Source organism: Brassica napus, chromosome A3 (genome assembly GCF_020379485.1).
Source record: "Brassica napus cultivar Da-Ae chromosome A3, Da-Ae, whole genome shotgun sequence".
Taxonomy (NCBI): domain Eukaryota; kingdom Viridiplantae; phylum Streptophyta; class Magnoliopsida; order Brassicales; family Brassicaceae; genus Brassica; species Brassica napus.
In genome coordinates this window covers 23,227,101-23,247,060 of record NC_063436.1, presented here as the reverse complement: position 1 = coordinate 23,247,060, position 19,960 = coordinate 23,227,101, and the positions used below count along the sequence as shown (strand labels likewise).

General features: G+C 38.8%; 6 protein-coding genes and 1 pseudogene across 7 annotated transcripts; 3 read left to right on the top strand and 4 right to left on the bottom strand.

The window, feature by feature from the left end:
* Positions 1 to 4,535: 4,535 nt before the first annotated feature.
* LOC106442552 lies at positions 4,536 to 5,154 on the bottom strand (annotated as a pseudogene).
* Positions 5,155 to 7,177: 2,023 nt separating this feature from the next.
* Positions 7,178 to 8,492, top strand: LOC106440935 (probable enoyl-CoA hydratase 1, peroxisomal). The gene is made up of 3 exons (XM_013882715.3): positions 7,178 to 7,746; positions 7,847 to 8,129; positions 8,211 to 8,492. Exons 1-3 carry the CDS (start codon positions 7,355 to 7,357, stop codon positions 8,313 to 8,315), a joined length of 780 nt encoding a protein of 259 aa, XP_013738169.1. The 5' UTR covers positions 7,178 to 7,354; the 3' UTR covers positions 8,316 to 8,492.
* Positions 8,493 to 8,552: 60 nt separating this feature from the next.
* Positions 8,553 to 9,071, top strand: LOC106440301 (S-protein homolog 2-like). The gene has a single exon (XM_013881929.3). It carries the CDS (start codon positions 8,553 to 8,555, stop codon positions 9,024 to 9,026), a length of 474 nt encoding a protein of 157 aa, XP_013737383.1. The 3' UTR covers positions 9,027 to 9,071.
* Positions 9,018 to 10,566, bottom strand: LOC106440299 (probable cysteine protease RD19C). Its single transcript, XM_013881927.3, has 4 exons — positions 10,079 to 10,566; positions 9,854 to 9,973; positions 9,541 to 9,787; positions 9,018 to 9,462 (listed from the first exon to the last, which is right to left on the bottom strand). The coding sequence occupies exons 1-4, from the start codon at positions 10,532 to 10,534 to the stop codon at positions 9,182 to 9,184; spliced, it is 1,104 nt and encodes a 367-aa protein (XP_013737381.1). The 5' UTR covers positions 10,535 to 10,566; the 3' UTR covers positions 9,018 to 9,181.
* Positions 10,567 to 10,727: 161 nt separating this feature from the next.
* Positions 10,728 to 15,745, top strand: BNAA03G42430D. Of its 2 annotated transcripts, none has more exons than XM_048776788.1 (16): positions 10,728 to 11,052; positions 11,195 to 11,389; positions 11,613 to 11,687; positions 11,883 to 12,050; positions 12,304 to 12,467; positions 12,874 to 13,092; positions 13,169 to 13,295; positions 13,518 to 13,706; positions 13,833 to 13,919; positions 14,003 to 14,160; positions 14,292 to 14,411; positions 14,511 to 14,736; positions 14,823 to 14,882; positions 14,991 to 15,164; positions 15,243 to 15,352; positions 15,442 to 15,745. In XM_048776788.1, exons 1-16 carry the CDS (start codon positions 10,837 to 10,839, stop codon positions 15,614 to 15,616), a joined length of 2,463 nt encoding a protein of 820 aa, XP_048632745.1. In that variant the 5' UTR covers positions 10,728 to 10,836; the 3' UTR covers positions 15,617 to 15,745. The 2 variants fall into 2 exon arrangements, with proteins under 2 accessions (XP_048632745.1, XP_048632746.1); XM_048776789.1 differs by having other exon boundaries at positions 15,243 to 15,356.
* A 446-nt stretch (positions 15,746 to 16,191) lies between these two features.
* LOC106440304 (transcription factor bHLH147-like) lies at positions 16,192 to 17,294 on the bottom strand. The gene is made up of 2 exons (XM_013881932.3): positions 17,106 to 17,294; positions 16,192 to 17,021 (listed from the first exon to the last, which is right to left on the bottom strand). The coding sequence occupies exon 2, from the start codon at positions 17,011 to 17,013 to the stop codon at positions 16,348 to 16,350; it is 666 nt and encodes a 221-aa protein (XP_013737386.1). The 5' UTR covers positions 17,014 to 17,021; positions 17,106 to 17,294; the 3' UTR covers positions 16,192 to 16,347.
* Positions 17,295 to 18,496: 1,202 nt separating this feature from the next.
* On the bottom strand, positions 18,497 to 19,943 carry LOC106444664 (outer envelope pore protein 16-2, chloroplastic-like). Its single transcript, XM_013886117.3, has 7 exons — positions 19,695 to 19,943; positions 19,544 to 19,595; positions 19,405 to 19,467; positions 19,237 to 19,265; positions 19,043 to 19,076; positions 18,878 to 18,948; positions 18,497 to 18,798 (listed from the first exon to the last, which is right to left on the bottom strand). The coding sequence occupies exons 1-7, from the start codon at positions 19,848 to 19,850 to the stop codon at positions 18,652 to 18,654; spliced, it is 552 nt and encodes a 183-aa protein (XP_013741571.1). The 5' UTR covers positions 19,851 to 19,943; the 3' UTR covers positions 18,497 to 18,651.
* Positions 19,944 to 19,960: the final 17 nt, after the last annotated feature.

Sequence of the window (19,960 nt, the reverse complement as noted above, 5' to 3'; positions counted from 1 at the left end):
AGGTGCTTTGGGAAATGACCAATTACAAATTGTATATGATTAAATATATCCACCTTTTTATCAGAATTTTTTTAAAAAAGAATACCACGAGTCAGAAGAAGTTGGCCGGTTTAATATTAATGGCGTATGACTACAAAAGCTAAGAATTTGAGATACTATTATGTTTCTATTGGATAACATAATAGATTTTGGATTTATTAAATTCATGGATATATCCAGTATATTGATATAAATGAAACATATCATAAACTGATTCATTCAAATATGAAACTCTAAACTCATATAATAATTCATATTTCTAAATACTAAGCCCTAAATATTAATCACTAAAGTTTAAACTCAAATTTTAAATATATCTCTATTATATAATTTATTTTACATGTTTTAATTTTTTTATTTAATATATTTAATTAATCATATATAAAAATGAGAATATTTCTATTTTTATTTTTTACTGAGTTCTATTTTTGAAACAAAAATTTATTTTAGTATTATTTAAAGATATTTTTTTTTTTTGGTAAAATGTTAAATATTATACCATTTTTGAATTTTGACAGAGTTTACAGAGACAACTAGTAGCGGAATTGCATAATGAAACTAAACAGACGGACAAAAGCAACAATGAATTGAAACCGAAGAAGAGCGACCAACCTAATAACTAGCTAAACAGCGAGACGCGCTAAGACCAAGCGGAACCAGAAGGTCGGAGATAAATAGCCGGTTACCACGAGCTACTGAGAGATAGACGCCCTCAAACCTAGAAGCTACGGCTCCTGCAGCTTCCTACCACCATCCCAACACAACCAACTCGAAGAATCATAGCACAGACTTACTACCAAACCAGACAGACGCACCACCGACGGCACGAGAGAGAGCCTTCACGCGACGATGCCGTCGTTCAAACGGCAGACCTGAAGATTGCCGTCTCCAAACCCGACCCTTTGTGACCGTATACACCCTTTGAACCAAAATCTCATATAGAGAGAGCGGACCGTACAAAAGCTAACCCTCCGGAAGTGAACCTACAAGAGAAGCAGCAAACCCGAGTGCCGAACTGCCGCACAGAAACAAGAGAATGGCCGCATCGACCATAGGAAAAAAACAAGACAATGTCACCCTTAATGGGCAGAACGAGGAAGATGAATGGCCTCACCGCCGAGAGCCCCAAGGAAGAGACGAGGTATACAACCGGAAACACCGGAATGCCGCTAAAAAACGGAGCCAATGAAGAACAACCGACCACACGCGCCGCCACCACATGCTGCCGGACCGTCACGCGCCATCACCACGCGCCGTCGCTAGTACCACGCGCTGCCACTGGAGAAACCGGAAGATCGAGTTGAACGCGACCTCCGAAGAACCCCACGCGCCTCCACCACAGACCACCGGTGGAGATAAAGGGGACGGACCCTAGACTCGCGAGATCTCAGATCCGAACCGATACCGAAGCTTTGCGTACCACCGCCGCCACACTGTCACGCCGGAAAGGAACACAGGCACCGGAAAGGCCTCAACGACGCCACACTCACCTCCACTCGCACAAAAACTCAACCTTAGCAGAGGAAAACTGATGGGTAGAAAACCCTAGACGAGACCTTCGCCGGTAACGAGAAGGAGCAGCCGACGTCCTCAAGCGGCGCCACCTCCTAGCTTCCGACTAAGGAGACTCCAGAGCAGACGGATCTGAATCCAGATCTAAACCAAGGAGGAGTTATACTCGCCGCAGAGAACACAGAGGGAGAGACGGAGAAGAAACAGACAACACGGGGAGGGGGCTCCGGCAGCTGCGCTAAGGACACGGCGGCGACCACCGGAGAAACGTTGCGCTGAAGACTTGTCGAGTAGAGAGAAGGAGGAGAAAAAGTTTTAGGAGAGAGAAGACGCGTTTCTCTTATCTTATTTAAAGATATTTCTCACATATATGTGTATAAATTGGATATTTTAACTATCAAACATGGAATTGGGTCCTAAAACGGTGGCACCATTTGTACCCTTGTAGAAGTGTAGAACTCCTTTAGGCACTGACATTGTTCATTTTCTTTTCGGACACGACTCCACGAGTTTCTTAAGCTAAGTTCGAAAAAATATATAACACTCATTAAATTTTTTCACCAACCTTACATGTTACTGTAAACTATATACATAAATTCCATACTGTTAATAATGAAAAGAACGTGGGGACTTTTTTTATAAAAAAATTGCGACAATAGAGAAGTTAAATAATGCACTCTCAATGCAACTTCCACCAAACTCGAACCACATTATTAAAATAACAAAGGAAGAAAAACGATGGATAAAAGGCGTGTGAGAGTTGATAAGAAAGAAAAAAAAGGCTTGTGAGAAGTTAGTGGTGTCTCTTGATAAGAGAATATGTTCCTTAAAAGATGTAAATTGTAATTAATAGAGTACAGAAACTGGAGCAAGTGGCTGCGTTTGAATTAACTCAACTTGTTGTCAAGATAAGAGACAATTAATTACTTCACGACATTGTCGCGAAAAAACGTGTGTTTGAGTAAAAGAAGCTCCAATTGAACTCTCGTGTCCAGTTGTAGAGGTAATAATGAACCGTTGACTTGCTAGACATAGCATTTTGCGATCTTAAGTTGTTCTACTGACATTAGTCACATTATCATAGCAGTACCGTGTCATCAGAGTCGTGCTTTAAGTATATTCAAAAAGGCTTTCGTATAGAGTCTCCAAAATATATGGTTTTTCCAGAACCTCAAATTTCAGAAAAATAATTAATAGTAGAGTGGTTTAAGTTTGCCATTTATTTGATAAACTGAAATCAGCAAGTGAAGATAGTTTGATGGCATCTTGTACCAATATTCAATCAGCTTTAAGGCATATAAATCATTCTGATGTTATTGGGGATGATTTGTGTTTGAACTGATAGTTCTAAAAGAGATGTTGCCATTAGATTACAAGAGATCTCTTGAGGTTCTAAATTTTTTGAAAGAAAGGGAAGAATGTTATCCAGACTCATGAATTTCTTATCAAATATTATTGACGATTTCAGTTTTAGTCACTACTGAAAAAAATTTCCAAGTGGAAACTCGTAAAGTTTTATATGCGATCAACCATAAGGATAATGGTTTAGTAATTATATTTATAGAAAGAGAATTAGTTAGGAATTTAAATTATTAGAATTTAGTTAAAAAGTTTATTGGAAAAGAGAGAAGAAAAATTTGTCTTAGTTTCTTAAAGTATTATTTTTCTTTTTAGTGTTTTTTCAAATATATATTATGCTCTAATAAAAAAATTTATAAATGAGACTTATTTTTATATTCGCCTCAGGCCCCACTAAACCTCCGCACGGCACTGCATGTCATGCTGCGATTTTGGGGATTGAAATAAATTTAGTGTTGAATAGCTAAATGTTTTCAGAGTATTACAAAATTGAACTTATCATTTAAAATAAATCATTGCCGGAACGAGCTGTATCTGGTCTAACACGTTTAGTTTTAAATGGTGGTAATAAAAATTTCCATCAAAATCACTAGTATTATAAAAAGGTTCGGATCTAAAGTAACTCACTTGAGCTTAATGGAACTACATGGGAGAAAACATAATTGAGAAATCGTTTTTTATCGAGCATTTCTAATTATATTTCATTTTTTACTATAAAATACATTTTGAGTAAAAAATGTATCTTCGTTTTATTTTTTACGTTATAATAAAATACCAAGCAACTACTCCAAAATATATAATAACTAGGGTAAACCCGTCCTACGGGCGGGCAGGACAGGCGAATAAACAAAATAATAATACAAATTTATTTAAAATCTTTAATTTTTTTTTTAAATACCATGTTCATAATTATTTTACAACCATTTTATCTATATATTTTAAATTTCATTTTAGAAATTATTATTTTATGTATATCAATTACTATGGTTAAAATTGTTTGATGTTATAATATTCAACCTTACATTATGCCGCGATTAACTATATTTCATAATATAATGTTCAAATATATTCTTCGAATACTCTTTTATTCTTCGGATATATTGAGTCGAGTGAAAAGACATTTTAATATTAGTCCATTGTATTTGTGCAGTAATGCTAATGAATACTGTCAAAAAATTGAACAACAATCATCGATTTGGAAAAGGTTAAATATACATATAGAGAAAAAAATAAGTACATAACTACCTAATATTTATTTCAATATATAAGACTCAACATAAAATGTCATACATCCAAAGATTAGACAAAGACATGTGTGAATAAACACACAAATCTGAATCCAGATCTAGTCTAATCAAACGGACCTAAACAAACTATATCATCATCACAAGTGTTCAGTTTTGAGCAGTCTGGCTGAAAGTAAATTGAAGTAAAATTAATCAAACCATCAGAAGATTGTTGGAAACCGTTAACCGTGTATTCATGGTTTGGTCAAAAGCTAATAAGAGTCCCTTCCTTTTTGTTTTTTTTTTCAAATTGCCAAAACAATCCAATAACCCATGCAGCTGGACAATGGTGGACAATTGGACACAATCGATAAAAGACGTAGTCTAAGACGGAATACATAATGGAAAAAAGACTTGTAAATTGCAGAGGTAAAAGAAATCTCATCCAAGTTCAAAACTTTTATAAAAAAGAAGTAAACAACACAACCGAAGGATATTACTAATGAAATGATCAATAATAGTAATCATGTGGGAACAAACTCAGAAGCCAAAAACTAAGTTAACTCTCTTCCTTTAAATACTCAAAACAACAGTTTAAGATGATGAAGCCGCTGCCTTGTTCTTTGGCTTAGCTTCGGTACCTTCTCTGATATGGTCTTGAACCTGTGAGGCACATTGCAAAGATACCTAATCCTTCCAGTTCCTGTAGTCTTTCTACGGATTGCCTTCACACTCCAGTTGTAGGTCCTCTTGCGAGCGGCAGGGTAAGCACAGGTGGAGCAACAGCTCTTCTGGATGTGGAAGCTGCGACGGCCACATCTCACACAGAGAGTGTGACTCTTGTTCCTCCTCTTTCCGAAACTCCATGTTCCCTTCGTCATTTAAGCGGATGCGCGTTAACAAAACTTTAACAAAAATATAAGGTATAATATACTGCAATCTAAATCAGAGTTGTCAGCAAAATCTAACACTTTTGAGAAAAATGTATAAAAGAAAAATAATACACATGGGAGGGTGTCAATAAACCGTAGGTATGGCGACGGTGACATAAACAAAACCGGTCTCTTCTGACCAACTATCATATGTTGTGAGTACTGTCAAAAGAATATATTCCCAAAATTCTGTTTTTTTTTGTCTTCCAAGAAAGAGAATTATGAGTAATGGCTCTAATAGCAAACCTCTGGACCATCTGGAGTATAATAAGTTTGTTTAGACCAAGCTGTGGATGTTGTCCAGCGAATGCGGCTCCCATCTACCAATTACATTTTTTTGTGAATCAGAAACATTTCATTAGATTAGATCATAATAATTTAGGCACGGCAAACAAAACGTTAGGCTGAGGGTGGACTTTTCTGAAGAATAAATAATAAGAAATAAGAACCAATAAAAAGCTTGGTCATAGTATTGGACGACTTGATGCTGGGGAAGTTGCATAGTTGAATTTTAGATCAAATCAACATAGGAGAGTCGGACAGTGACGGTGTTCGAAGCCATAAGCTCGCCACCTTGTGATTAATCCTAACAAATCTGAAAAGAAAAGGGAAGCTATTGTTTTTCCATATCACCGGAGTTACCTTAGCTATAAGAAGAAGCAGATGACTTTGGCGGTGGTGCTACATTGACCGCTTTCAAGTCAGCTAGGAAGACAGATGAGTTCGACATTCTCCTAAAGGAAAGTTGTCTGAGTTGTATTGGATGAAAGGATGATGTTAAGGGAATGAAGACTAACCTTTTTATACACGGAGAATCACCGACTGAAAGAGCAGGCAGGTGCATTGAATGATGAATCGTGGTAAGAGTGAGATTTAGGAGTTAAGATGGTCGTTAATGACAACGACTAAAAGCATCTCAGTCATCCCGTAACGATTCGAATTCCCAATACCACAAAATAAATACAGTCCAAAGGACACAAACAACAAATCGCTCAAGAGATTTTTCGTAAGAAGTTGTCTCCCATAACCTTCTAGAATCTCCATGGTCGTTTATGAAATCAGAACTTGAAGAACACGAAGAACCCTACAAAGCTATGAAGCAAGTTGTCAAAGACGAAGAGATGTTTATTAGATTTTAGATAATGGGTTCGACCAGTCGTTATTAAAGTTGGTGAGCCCATTTATAAGACTTGTAAAGCCCACATATAAAAGCCTAACACACTCGGGAATTAATGAAACGGAGCGTCTTGCTCGGATGGACAGGTGTCGACTCCACAGCTTCCGAATTGATGACCTGGAATCCGACGTGAACCCACTAGGAGAGAAGGAAACCCTTCTTTATATATAAAGATAGTACTTTTAATCACTATTTATTTTCTATTTCAAAATAAAAACATAATCAAAGTGTAATATAGCTATTTGAAAAAAATTGAAGAATACATTAGAGAAGTTTTTACACCACATTTTCCATGTGGAGAAGTCTAATCCTAAACAAAACTATGATATGTTGGTTATATTTTTTAATTAGTATTAATCTTTATTTTCCTAGTTGAATGATGTTATAGAGTTTTTATTATATGTTGGTTACAAATTAAAAAGGTATTAAATGTTTATTCTTAGATTCAATTATTTTCTCTCACTACAAAACTTTATTATACCTATGAACAGAGTTGGATCTAAGATTAGATTATAAATATATCTTAAAAATTGTAAATGTTTTTTTTTTGTAATTTGAATACTTATACCTATTAATATAACGTCCAAAAAATTTAGAAGTCAATGCTAACATTTATGGGGTTCTAGCCAAATCCAGCCATAGCCTATGAGCCAGTACTTGATGGAATTAGATATTTACAATTAATTTCAAATAGTAACCAAATAATAAATAAATAACTAGAAAATCAAACTTTGTAGAATTGGAAAAAAATTCTAAACATATGAATGGAGGGAGTTGTTTAAACATTTAATTATACTCCCATCACTACAGAAAATACTTTCTTAGCTGATTAGCACATGCAAACCGACGACCCAAAAAAAAAGAAGCACATGCAGACCGGTTCAATTCGGTTTACAGAGGGTTCGTTCTGTTTCCGCCTGTCAACTTGCCGTTTTCATGTTCCAGGAAACAAACACGCAGCGTCCTACTTGAGCACAGAAACGGGATGCAGTTTACCATCGACAAAACAATGGCACACTAAACAAAGCTCTTCGTCATCTCTTCCTCATAGACCATTTCTTTGCTCATAATTCAATCGCGAAAGCTCATACTGATCGGAATCGTCGAAAATGGATCTCATCCAAGTGAACAAGGAATCAGGCGGGATCGGAATCATCACGATCAACCGTCCGAGATCTCTCAATTCTCTCACGAGAGCGATGATGGTGGATCTCGCTCGCGCGTTCAAGGAGATGGACGCCGATGAATCGATCCAGGTCGTGATTTTCACCGGAGCCGGTAAATCTTTCTGCTCCGGCGTCGATTTGACCGCGGCGGAGTCGGTTTTCAAGGGAGACGTGAAGGATCCGGAGACCGACCCGGTAATTCAGATGGAGCGGTTGAGAAAACCGATCATCGGAGCAATTAACGGTTTCGCCATCACCGCGGGGTTCGAACTCGCCTTGGCCTGCGATATCTTGGTCGCGTCCAGAGGAGCTAAGTTCATGGATACTCACGCCAGGTTCGTTTTCTTTCTATCCTTACGACGTCGTTTCGGTTTGAGTTAGTTAAATTTAAGCTTATTCAGAGCTATTGATCCTCTGTTTTCGTTTTTTTTGAAGGTTTGGAATATTCCCATCTTGGGGACTGTCTCAGAAGCTGTCGAGGATCATCGGAGCAAACAAAGCTCGTGAAGTTTCTTTAACGTCGATGCCGTTGACAGCTGACGTGGCTGAGAAGTTAGGGTTCGTAAACCACGTGGTTGAAGAAGGAGAAGCTTTGAAGAAAGCCCGAGGAATCGCGGAGGCTATCATCAAGAATGAACAAGGCATGGTTCTGCGTATTAAGTCAGTCATCAATGATGGACTCAAGCTTGATCTTGGTCATGCTCTTACTCTCGAAAAGGTAAAAAAAACCTTTCTTACTGTTCTCAACAATGTTATTGTCCCTTTTCGTTCAATCCGTGAATCTACTAAATTTACGCAGGAGCGAGCTCACGCGTACTACAGTGGGATGACAAAGGAACAGTTCAAGAAGATGCAGGAGTTCATAGCTGGACGTGGTTCCAAGAAACCTTCTTCCAAGTTATAGATTATCTTTTACATAATACTTTTGTCTCTTTGAATAATAATATATTTGTTTGTTTTTGAAGTGTAACGCTCATCAAATTAAAGTAGGGTGAGATTCCTGTCTCAGTTAAAGACATGTGTATAACTGGAAAAGAAGGAATCTGTACTCATTGAATAAATCTGGTAGAAATTATCGTCACACTACTATAATATAAAACAATGTTTGTGTTAGCTAAAACACCATCTCCTATGCTAAAAGATGGATATTCCAAAACGGTACCTGTCACTCTTCTTATTGACTATGTTCATAACTACAAATGCTGACGCCAAACATAGCGTTCCAGTTCCAAACGGTCCATCAACAACAGGATCTGTATTTCATCCTTTCGGAAAAATAACTGTAGAGATCATCAACGATCTTGGTAACACACTAGCGTTGAAGTATCACTGTAAATCAAAAGAAGATGACTTTGGTAAACGGAGTTTGCAACCGGGTCAATCGTGGTCGTTCAAATTTCATCGTCAGTTCTTCGGAAGGACATTGTTTTACTGTAGTTTTGTGTTGCCAAATGGAAAGTATTCGTTCAACATATATGAAGACCACCGAGAGAGCGCCGGCGACGACTGGTGCCAAAAGTGTGTGTGGAAGATAAGACTAACCGGACCTTGTAGGCTTAACGATGTAACAAAGCAGTTTGCTATTTGTTATTCTTGGAACAAGTCCTTGTATTGACCAAGTTTTGATTATGTAATATATAACTTATATTATTCCATCTTATAATAGGTTTATCATCTTTCATCAAAGATACTAATAATAACAGTTGATAGTGATTATACAGATACATGTATATACAAGGACAGGTATAGGCCAGTAGTGTCCTAATAGTCCTACTGAGGTGTTGTATGAACAGCAGCAACGGTAGATACCATTGTGTCCACACCACAGATGTTAGGAGTTCCCCTGCAGATTTTGTAGTAACCCTTCTCGCCCCACATGGATCCCCATGAGTTCTTAATGATCCAATAAGGCTTCTCCTCAAGACGAAGTGGTGCATAACCCGCTGAACCAAACCCAACCAAGAGCACTCCATGGTCTTGGTTCTTGGAACATACATACGGGCACGACACTCCTGCTATGTAAGTTTGCATCCACAATGCATTGATAGCAACTGTTGAGAAGCAAAGACAACGTGTTAGATCTCTATTTGTACACGCAAAAAATCGTTTTTTAAAAAAAAAGAACTTACTAGCTAGAGGACCGTTCTGGACTAGATTAGCAGCGATTTGGTCTTCATCGGCAGAGACAACGCTGAAGTTAGACACTTTGGCAGCGATCATGGTCTTGTTGAACTTGCAGACGGAACGGTCGCGTCCCGTGTAAGGATAGTCTTGTTCCTTCATAAGGCCACCGGTTTTGAGAGCGTACTCAAAAGCGTTGTTCATTAGTCCTCCTCTGCAACCAGTGTCACATGAATTGGCTTCTTGTGGATCACACTGCATGAACAAGACAACTTTAGGAGCTAAAGAACCAAACAATGGATACCATTAGACAGAACAAACCGTATGGTCGCAATCTATGAGCTGCTGCTCACTGAGGCTGACAAGCTCTTTAGTCGCTAGAAAATGTGCTCCTTCAAGAGCTCCTGTGGCGCTAAACGACCAGCATGATCCGCACAAACCCTTTTCAAATTAGAAACAAAAACACATTCAATATTTGATCATGATAGCTGTCTATTTCTAGCAACTATTGATTCTATTTATGGCAACTGAGGTCTTATCTCAAACCTGGTTTTTAACGGGAGTGACGGCTCCTTTTTCACGCCAATCGAAATCCGTAGGGAGTTCGCTAGTCGGAAGGATCGCCGCCTTCTGAGTGTCGTTAGGAAGACTGAACCGCCGTTTCAGCCCTAGATACTTGCGGCTGAACTCCTTCGGTGTAACATCTGAGAACTGCGTGACGCCGTGGACGGCAGAGGGATCGAGCTGCTGGTGGCGTCTAGCTCTCCGTACGTTAGCTTTGAAGACACGGAAGCGATGGTCGTGCTCCACTTGGTTCTTGTAAGTCTTCTCGTACTTTGATTTGAACAGAGTGAACTGGTGGTCTAAGTTGAGGAGTTGTTCATCGTTCTCCTCCCGGACGACCTGCTTGATCGGGTTACCAAAGCCGTCGTCAGCTACGCCGGAGATCGTGACAAATAAAGCGGATGCGATGAGGAGGAAGAAAACCGCACGATCCATCATTCTGTTTTGCTTTCGGACAAGAGAATGAAAAACTGTTACGAGTATGCTTTAAAAGGACTAATAAAAGACACGTGGCGTGATATAATTAGTTATCTTGTTTGATAGTTCTCGAGAAAGCGACGACATGCGGAGCGACACGTTGCTTGTTGCTTAATATCTTCGCCAGCTAAAACGATATTTTCCTCCATTGTAATTTTAAACAAAAGCTGAGGGTAGATTAGTAATTAGCATTCATTCGCCAATTCTCTCCTCCGCGACTAGTATCGACTCCAGTCCAAATCTCGGAGGTGACTGTTACAGTCATGGAGCTGAGATCGGATTCACCATCGACTTCGTTTTCTTCTCTCCTGCTCGTTGCGTTCCTCGCTGTTCTAAGCGGACTCGTTTCCCGGACCGAGTCGGCTCAGCAACCTTTCCGCCGCGAGCCAGGTCACGCTCACTGGCATCACAGCGCCTTCCTCGACGTACGAGAGAGCGTCCGATCCGATGTCCGCCGCATGCTTCACTCCCGTGCCGAGGTAAATTTAATGTGAATCGATCGTCATCATCAGTGAGTCTGGATTAGTTAGAATTGGCTTTGTGGAGGTCACGGAAGTGCAATTAGAAGCGTATGATCATGTTGTGGTAGTGAATTGTGCTTCGCTGCGTCTTATTATGCAGGTACCGTTTCAGGTTCCTTTGGAAGTGAATGTAGTACTTGTAGGTATGAATGGGGATGGAGGATACAGATATGATGTGGATCCTCACAAACTGGAGGAGTTTTTGAAAGTTAGTTTCTCGACTCATAGGCCTTCATGCCAAGAGACGGGGGAGCCGCTTGATATTGAGCATCGGCTGGTTTACAATGTGTTTCCTGTGAGTATTTCTCTTAATACAGTCTTCATGATTTTGTATGGTTTGTTTTTTTCTGTTTCAGGATTAAAATATCGTATGTGTTAGATAATTTTTTTTCGCCTTTTGGATTGTTATCATAGTAAGCTATGCAAGTTCTGGAATCTTGTTTCTATACCAAGAGTTTCTCCGAGTCCTCTCATTGATCTACTACTCAAACATTCATCGTTTATCTTTTTTTGTTTAGGTTGGGCAACCTGAATTATTAGCTCTGGAGAAGACAGTGAAAGAAGCTATGGTGCCTGCTGGGACTGCTTTAGAGGTTTCTCTGATCTTATCTTCTCTTATTTAACTCCCTCTCATAACAGTTTCACATACACATACACACATGTACACATGTACACATAGAGAAATGTTGATGAGATGTTAATCTCTTTGAGATGTAAATTTTATTTTTTTTCATTTAGGCTGACTGGTGTCAATGTCACTGAGATGAAATTTTATTTTTTCCATTTAGGTTGACTTTGGAAGACTCTTACCAGCCTATGACGTAGAGGCAACAAAAGTTGAGTCTGCGTTTAACCGGCTTTACTCTTATATATTTGATGTGGATGTGGGAGCTGGATCAGCAGGAACGGCTGATAAACCCATACCAAGTGCCATATTTGTAGTGAATTTTGATAAGGTATGGCTTGCAGTGCTCTTCTTCTTCTTGAATCTCGCATATGGCATGCACGGTGTCCAAATGCTGTACCTGTTCTTGGTTTCTATTTGTATTATCTGAAGGTGTTTGATGTCTTCTTAGGTTTATAACCCTCATCTCTCTCTTTGTTCTTAAATATGCTTTGTTCTTGTCATGTTTGCATTTATTCGGTAATTAGTTATATACTGCCGGGTTCTTCTTTAATATCCCCTTATTTTGTTAACTCATTATTCAGGTAAGAATGGATCCTCGAAATACAGAGATTGATCTAGACAGCTTGATGTTTGCAAAGCTACCAGAGCTTAATGATGCAGACAAGGAGAAACAAGAAGCAGATTATATTTATAGATACAGATACAATGGTGGAGGAGCATCCCAAGTTTGGCTTGGATCAGGCAGGTAATCTCATCTTTGTTTTTATCTCCTTGTTGCGGTAAGATATGGATAAAGGTATTTAGTGGGTTCTTTCTTGGCATCTGTTTGTTGTTCCTATGAGTGATATAATTGTGCCATAGATGTGATACAGCAAAATTTTACTACCCTATTCTGAAAGCATTACATCTATCTAGGTATCATCAAATTATGCATAAGAAAACATGTGTGATATTTTTGTCCCTTGTGTTGATTATTGATAGCCAGAAAGAAATGGAAAACCTTGTAGATGATTACCAACAAGATATCAACTTATTATTACTTCATTTCACTTTGGTAATTAGACTATTGTAGTAATCACCTTACTTGCTCTAAATTTTATTTAAGATATTGTTGGCCTAATTGTTCTATGCTTTATTTCTCTTCTTGTTAGATATGTTGTCATAGATTTGTCTGCGGGTCCTTGTACATATGGGAAGATTGAAACTGAAGAGGGAAGTGTTAGTCCCAGAACATTGCCAAGGATACGAAACATTGTGCTTCCTGGAGACGTTAGGCCTGTTGGTCATCAGTCTACACACGATATCTTTTCTGGGCAGTTAGCTTCGTTAGTAGCTACGACAATTGAGCACGTCATAGCCCCTGATGTCAGGTAAATTGATACGTAAGACGTTCTTACTTCTAGCAATGAAAATTATGCTTAGATGATTCATTCTGAATGCGACCAGGTTTGAGACGGTTGATCTAGCAACTAGAGTGCTGGTGCCTATCATTGTGCTCCAAAACCACAATCGATATAATATCATGGAAAGAGGACAAAACTACAGCATAAATATTGAAGAGATAGAATCTGAGGTAAGACTTCTTGGGTTAAATGAATGAGTGAAATAATGGTGGTTCTTATACTTATTTTGCCTTCTGAATGGTGATTTCCATCCCTATGAGTCATTATGATTAGTTAATAGACATGTTAGGCAAGTTTTACTGCTATAAGAAAGTTAACACCCGTATTTCTCCTACGCACAAGGATTTGACTCTGTAGATTTTCACATGCTAACTGATCCCGAGTCTTCGCAGGTAAAGAAAATGATTCATGAGGGGCAAGAAGTAGTGATCGTTGGAGGGGCTCATCCGTTACATCGCCATGAGAAATTAGCCATTGCTGTCTCAAAAGCCATGCGTGGGCATTCTCTTCAGGAAACTAAGAAAGACGGAAGATTCCATGTGCATACCAAAACATACCTAGATGGTGCTATCCTCAAAGAAGTGAGTTGCAATAGTTTCCAATATAGATTAAGCCCGTCAATGTTGGGCTACCAGAGAAAAAAATGGTTCTTAACCTGCTTTTACTATTCCAACCAGCTGTCTCGTGATTCGTATTAACCATTGCAGGAAATGGAAAGGTCTACTGATGTTCTAGCTGCTGGTTTACTCGATGTGTCTGACCCTGGGCTCTCTAATAAATACTTCCTCCGCCAGGTAAAACTCATGACTTAAGATGCAAAAATTGTTTCGCAAGTTTTGTTTCGTTCATGACAAAGATTCTGTATGTTTGTACTCAGAGCTGGGAAGATGAATCTGAAGGTTCGAGTGATTCCATAATAAAGCACAAGCCTCTCTGGTCATCTTATAGCTCGAAACTTCAAAAGGGAAAGAAAAAGAAGGCTGTTAAGAAAAAAGGCGATCTCTACCGGACTTACGGAACAAGAGTTATTCCAGTGTGAGTTAATTTACATACACCAGCTGATCGGTCTATTCATTACACTGGCCAAGCAAGATCCAGTGATTTAATTATTTGTATTCCACTCTGAACCAAAACAGCAATGATCTAAATATGTACTCTGTATATAGGTTTATACTCTCATTAGCTGATGTGGACCCAAAGCTCATGATGGAAGATGAGAGTCTCGTGTGGGCGAGTAGTGATGTAGTCATTGTGCTTCAGCATCTAAACGAGAAAATACCTTTGAGGTGAGCAAAACGCAAAAACAAAAAAGTACAAAAGCAATGAGAAGCGTGCTACTCTGGTCATCTAAATCGGTTCTGACTTCTGATTTCTTGTTTCTGCAGTTATGTTTCTGAAACAGAGAGACAGCACGCTGTTCCATCACAAGTACAGCGACATATACTTGCAGGTATAGCATCTGCTTTAGGCGGTGTAAGTGCACCATATGAAAAGACCTCTCATGCGCATGAAAGACCTGTCACGAATTGGCTTTGGGCAGCCGGTTGTCACCCATTTGGACCCTTCTCAAACATCTCTCAGATGAGTCAAATGCTTCAAGATGTTGCACTGGTGAGTTCAGTCATTCTGATTTGTGAAAGTAAAATACCATTGAACTCGTGATGAATCTCGTGACATATGGTATCTTTAATCCGCAGAGGAATACTATTTATGCTCGGGTTGATTCTGCTCTGCACAAAATACGTGAAACATCAGAGGTAATCCAACTGTAACGTCAACTTGTAAAAGCAAAAGAAGAGATTTGTAGTTTCCTGCACAGAAAACTCATCAGTTGTGGTTGTTGTTGTTGTTTTCATGTGAAACAGGCAGTACAGAACTTTGCATCTGAATACCTCAAGACTCCACTTGGAGAGCCAGTGAAAGACAAAAAGAACAAAACAAGAACGGAGCTATGGGTGGAGAAATTCTACAAAAAGACAACCACGTTGCCTGAGCCTTTCCCACACGAGCTAGTCGAAAGATTAGAGAAATATCTAGACGTAAGTGAATAGAAAAACATCAGATGGATGGTTTTGTTGCACTCTTTGTTTCTGTTTGTTAATGTTTTATGACAACAGACGGTTGAGGAGCAACTAGTGGATCTATCGTCTTTGCTATACGATCACAAACTATACGATGCTCATCTCAACAGCTCAGAGATTCTCCAAACCACCATGTTTACACAACAGTAGGTCTCTTCTTGTATAAATACATTCTTCTTTTCTTCTTATGAGCAAATAAAATGTAATATAAACCCAAAAAAAACACTGGTTGCAGGTACGTAGAACATGTACTGGAAACAGAAAGGGAGAACATGAGATGCTGTAAGATAGAGTACAAATACACGGTTGGAGTCAAGTCTTATCAAACGTTGGTGTACGGAGGAATACTTATTGCTGGTTTTCTTGTGTACTTCCTTGTCATCTTCTTCTCTTCTCCTCCTTCTCGTTGACCTCTTTTCTTGCTTTGAGGGTCATAGATTTTGTAACAGTGTTTCTTTTTGAATCTATGCGATTAAAAGTTAGTTGACATATTTGTTTTGCAAGCAGTAACAAAGTATCAAACCCTCTTGCATTTCTCACACCATCTGTTCAAGTGACCTGCAAAGAATCAAGGATTGGCCACATCAAACATCATGATTAGTTCAGATTCATCTTACATAACTAACCATACTATGGATTCTTTGGAGACTGTAGTCCAAATAAATATGATTATTTCTGGTCGTGACCACGTCCTGATTGCGTTACACGGTTAATTGTGTTACAAGTTGCATGAACTTATCAATATATCTCTTGAATGCTCGCAACCAGATCGTATTTTACAGAGTAGCAACGTTATCAAAAGATCTTATGGCAGAAAAAGGGAATTTGAACTGTTAGAACCACCAAAGCCTTCAAAGAACAACTATTAAAGTCCCAACCTTCACTTCATGTAATCATGTGTCGGTTGGTTCGTTGAAGCAGCTTGGAAGATACATAAACTATGTCATAACAACTATAACACAAACTTGTAAAGTACATAATCAAAAATAGAAAGACTTTCAGTTTCAACAATAACATCTCACAACACTTCTTACATAACAAATTAAAGCTTGAAAAAATATTTAAGAAAAAAAAAGATAACATGATCAGATAAAAAAAGTATTAAAAACAGGAAAGATACAAAAAGACAGCTGGGGCCAAGCTAACCGAGCATGTGTGTCTCTTCGCCATCATGACCTGTCTCCGGCGTTGGTGGCCGCGGCGCCGAGCTGGAGCCAACGGCGGAGATAATAGCATTCAAAGCACGAATCTGCATCTCCATCGCAACAATATAATCAGTGGTTTCTTCTAAAACCACCGGTAACGGCTGTTTCCGACAACCCGGAATTAACCGGCTCAGCAACTTCACTCTCCTCTGTACAGCTGGCAAACCCTTCGCCTTCAGCCTCAAAACCGTAGCTCTCTTCTTCCTTAACCGGTTATTCCCGGTTACCGATACCATCGTCTGATTCGAATTTCTCGACCGGTTCTGTTTCCTGAACTTAAGTTTCACTTTCACAGCTTTAGATAGTATAGCTCTGCTCCACAGCGTCCTACCTCTCGCCGTAACCGCCAAGGACCGATAAGCTGCGTCGCGCACTGCTCTACCTCCGCCACGAGGAGGAGCCGGCTTTGCAGAAGGATCGCTAATCCGGAGTTCCCTGAGAGACTGAATGATATTAGTAGAGTAGATCTGCTGTTGCTTCTCCGATCTCCATTTCTGCACCGACGACGGTGGTGGTGGTGGTGGTGGCGAAGGTGGTTTTTTCTTACGCTTACGTCGGGATTGATCATAACCGGAGCTCCTCGTCGTAGAAATCGACTCCATGTCAACTCCTGGAAATGAACGAAACAAGAAAGGAGATTAGGGAGAGGAGATTAGTAGAGATTAGGAGATGATTAAAAAGCAATGGACGTTACATGTGGCGAGTTGAGGTGGAAGAAGGTGAGACGTCAAAAGAGAGAGGAGTATGTGGAGGGAGGTTGAGGAATCCTTTTTGAGCAAGGAAAGGTTAATGGAATTTCATCTTTTATATTATCTTCCTCCCAGTGACAAAAAAAAAAAAATATTATCTTCCTCCATGTGATCTCCACTCTCCATTATATATATTTTTAAAAATATTTCGATATTTATATCATCATTAATGTTGACTTAACTTAATTACTACTTTTAATACTACAAATATTAAACAAGAAATCCACCTAAATTCTACTTGCTTAATTATGTCGCTGTCGGTATGTTTTTTACTTCTTCTTTTTTTTTTCTCGTCTGAAAGTAATTTAGATGTCTGATTCGTACAGTTCCTTTTTAGCATCTAATCATCTATAGGTGTTCACACGTCTGTGCTACATGCTTTACTGGTTCTGCTTTTCTTTTCGTACAATTGGGATCCCATCAACCTTGACTCACTCTTTAAATTGAATGGTGGAACGGAAAGAATGTCTCATAATGATAGACTACACTCGCAGTCTCTTTGTCCTTTTTCATATATGATGGAAGTCCATAATCTTTGTGGATTAGTAGGGATAAGAACAGATGTAAATCTTCTTCCCATTGCTGCTAAAACTTGAATATGCATGCCATCTCCACTTCAGTTGTCACAACTTTTTTTTACCAGCAGACCTAGCATCTCCGGATAAAGAAGACTAATTGAATATGGCTTTTCCCGGGTGCACAAATCTTAAATCTCTGATGGTGCTAACAGTTACTACTCTTCGCCGTTTTAGGAGTGACTTCTCTCTACAAACGCACAACATTTGCTTCTCTTACGATTTTTGCTACGGAACCAGTTTATCTAATAATTTTCTTTCTTTTAAGCTACCTACCAACCTGACTAACCCCGAGACACCCCCACGACGTGTGCCTTTATAAAAAGTTCAAGGACCCCTTTCAGACCAAATTTGCGTGACCTTTTTAAACTAGTGCGTGTTTAAAATCGTTTTCAGGTTTGGGTCTTTTAAACCCCATCCACCATTTAGAAAAAAAAATGTCGTACGTTTGGAAAAGCTTGTTCATTTAGGTTTTTTTCCTATATTTCTCTAATTAATGATCACTCACGAGAAATGAATGTTCATCTTCTTAGAAGCCTTCATTTTGTTATTCGTTACTGTAGATAAGCGAGTAAATAATTACTTCCAAGAAAAATATCTGACGCAACCTCACGGGTCTCAACCAATTAACATTTTTTTCTTGTCTGGATCCACTGCCACAGGTCCCACATTTTATCCAAATAAGATAGATAAGGTTTATGTTCTTTTTGAACCAAAAGACGTCGACTAGTTTTTCTAAAGCAGTTAGAGCCAAGGAACAATTGAACGAAGGAAATGTGTTTTGTTGCTTTAGAGTTTCAGATAAAGCCTAGCCGTAACAGACCCATAAGAGACTTTTTCTTTTAAAAAGACAAGACTTATTATTTTATGCTAAGCTAACACATAACCACATATAAAGCCTTCTGATGAGAAACATCTAGAAAATGCTGGAGAGGAGGTTAGCAGCAGCGGAAATGGCTGCTCCGGTAAGAGCAGACTGAACCACTTGGTCATGGCTTGTCCTCTCCGAGGTAGTCACAGCCATAGCCGCTCCTGTCAATGCTCCAGCCACCACGCTGTTCCTCTGCAATATATATATGTGTATGGTTACAAATTATTTAAAGAATCACACTGATTAACAATACAATGTTGATAAGACTCACCCAATCATGAGCGCCTCCGCGAGCCTCCTTCATACCATAAGTTATACCCGAATATAATCCAGCTGCTAGGCCTGCCATACCATATCAATTAACATTTCGACCCTTAAATCAAATAAATGTTAATTTACAACAGTTGAATTTACATAAATACATGAATATACTCACCCCATTGGAGAGATTCTTTTCCTGTATTCTTCACCTAAAGACCAATTATTAGTTAATAAGTCTCGTACAAAAAGCTCATGACCAAATTTTTTTTTATACCAAACTTAGTCTCTTGCACATGCAGACAAGACATGATCATAATATGCATACACATGCAGACATAATACTAGCGACCATTTGTAATTAAAACTCACCAATGCTTCCAGAGATTTGCTGCTTTCCCCTGAAAATGCAACAACAAATACTATTTAACGACATAACGTGAATCATAATACAAAATCAGACTTATACATCTCAATATCATAAATCAAATACGTCACGTATTGTAATTGTATAACTGCATGACATCATAATTAACAGACCTCTAAGATTAGGGAACCTATGTTGCTTGCTTCCATTATTCTCGCTGGAGTCAGATCCTGCCCCTGAATATATGAATCAAACTAAAGTTGGTTGACTTACATATGTTTGAATATTAAGAAAGTGACCGGCGTTTTTTACCATCAGCCACCGTGAAATAAGCTTCCCTCGACACAGCTTGTAAAGCTCCAACCTTCATAATGAATCCCATTTAAACTATATATCTTAATACAGTACGTCAAATATACCACATCTTATATAATCTACACATAGGTGAAATATTAAAACTTACCCCTGCGGCTTTGACGAAGGAGTCGGCGATGCTGTTGAGAAGAGGATGACCAAGATCGAACAAGCTTGCCTTCTCATTCTCAAATCTTTTGATCTCAACCGTTATCTTTTTTCCACCACTCGTCTCCATTGTTCTTTTGCTTCTCTCTTCACTCATCTTTCTTTTGCCTTTGTCTCTCTTATTTCTTACTTTGTTAACACCTCTCTCTCTTTCCACAACAAGTAAGGAGAGAGCTTTCCCACTCCTTTGACACGTGCTCTGCTTCC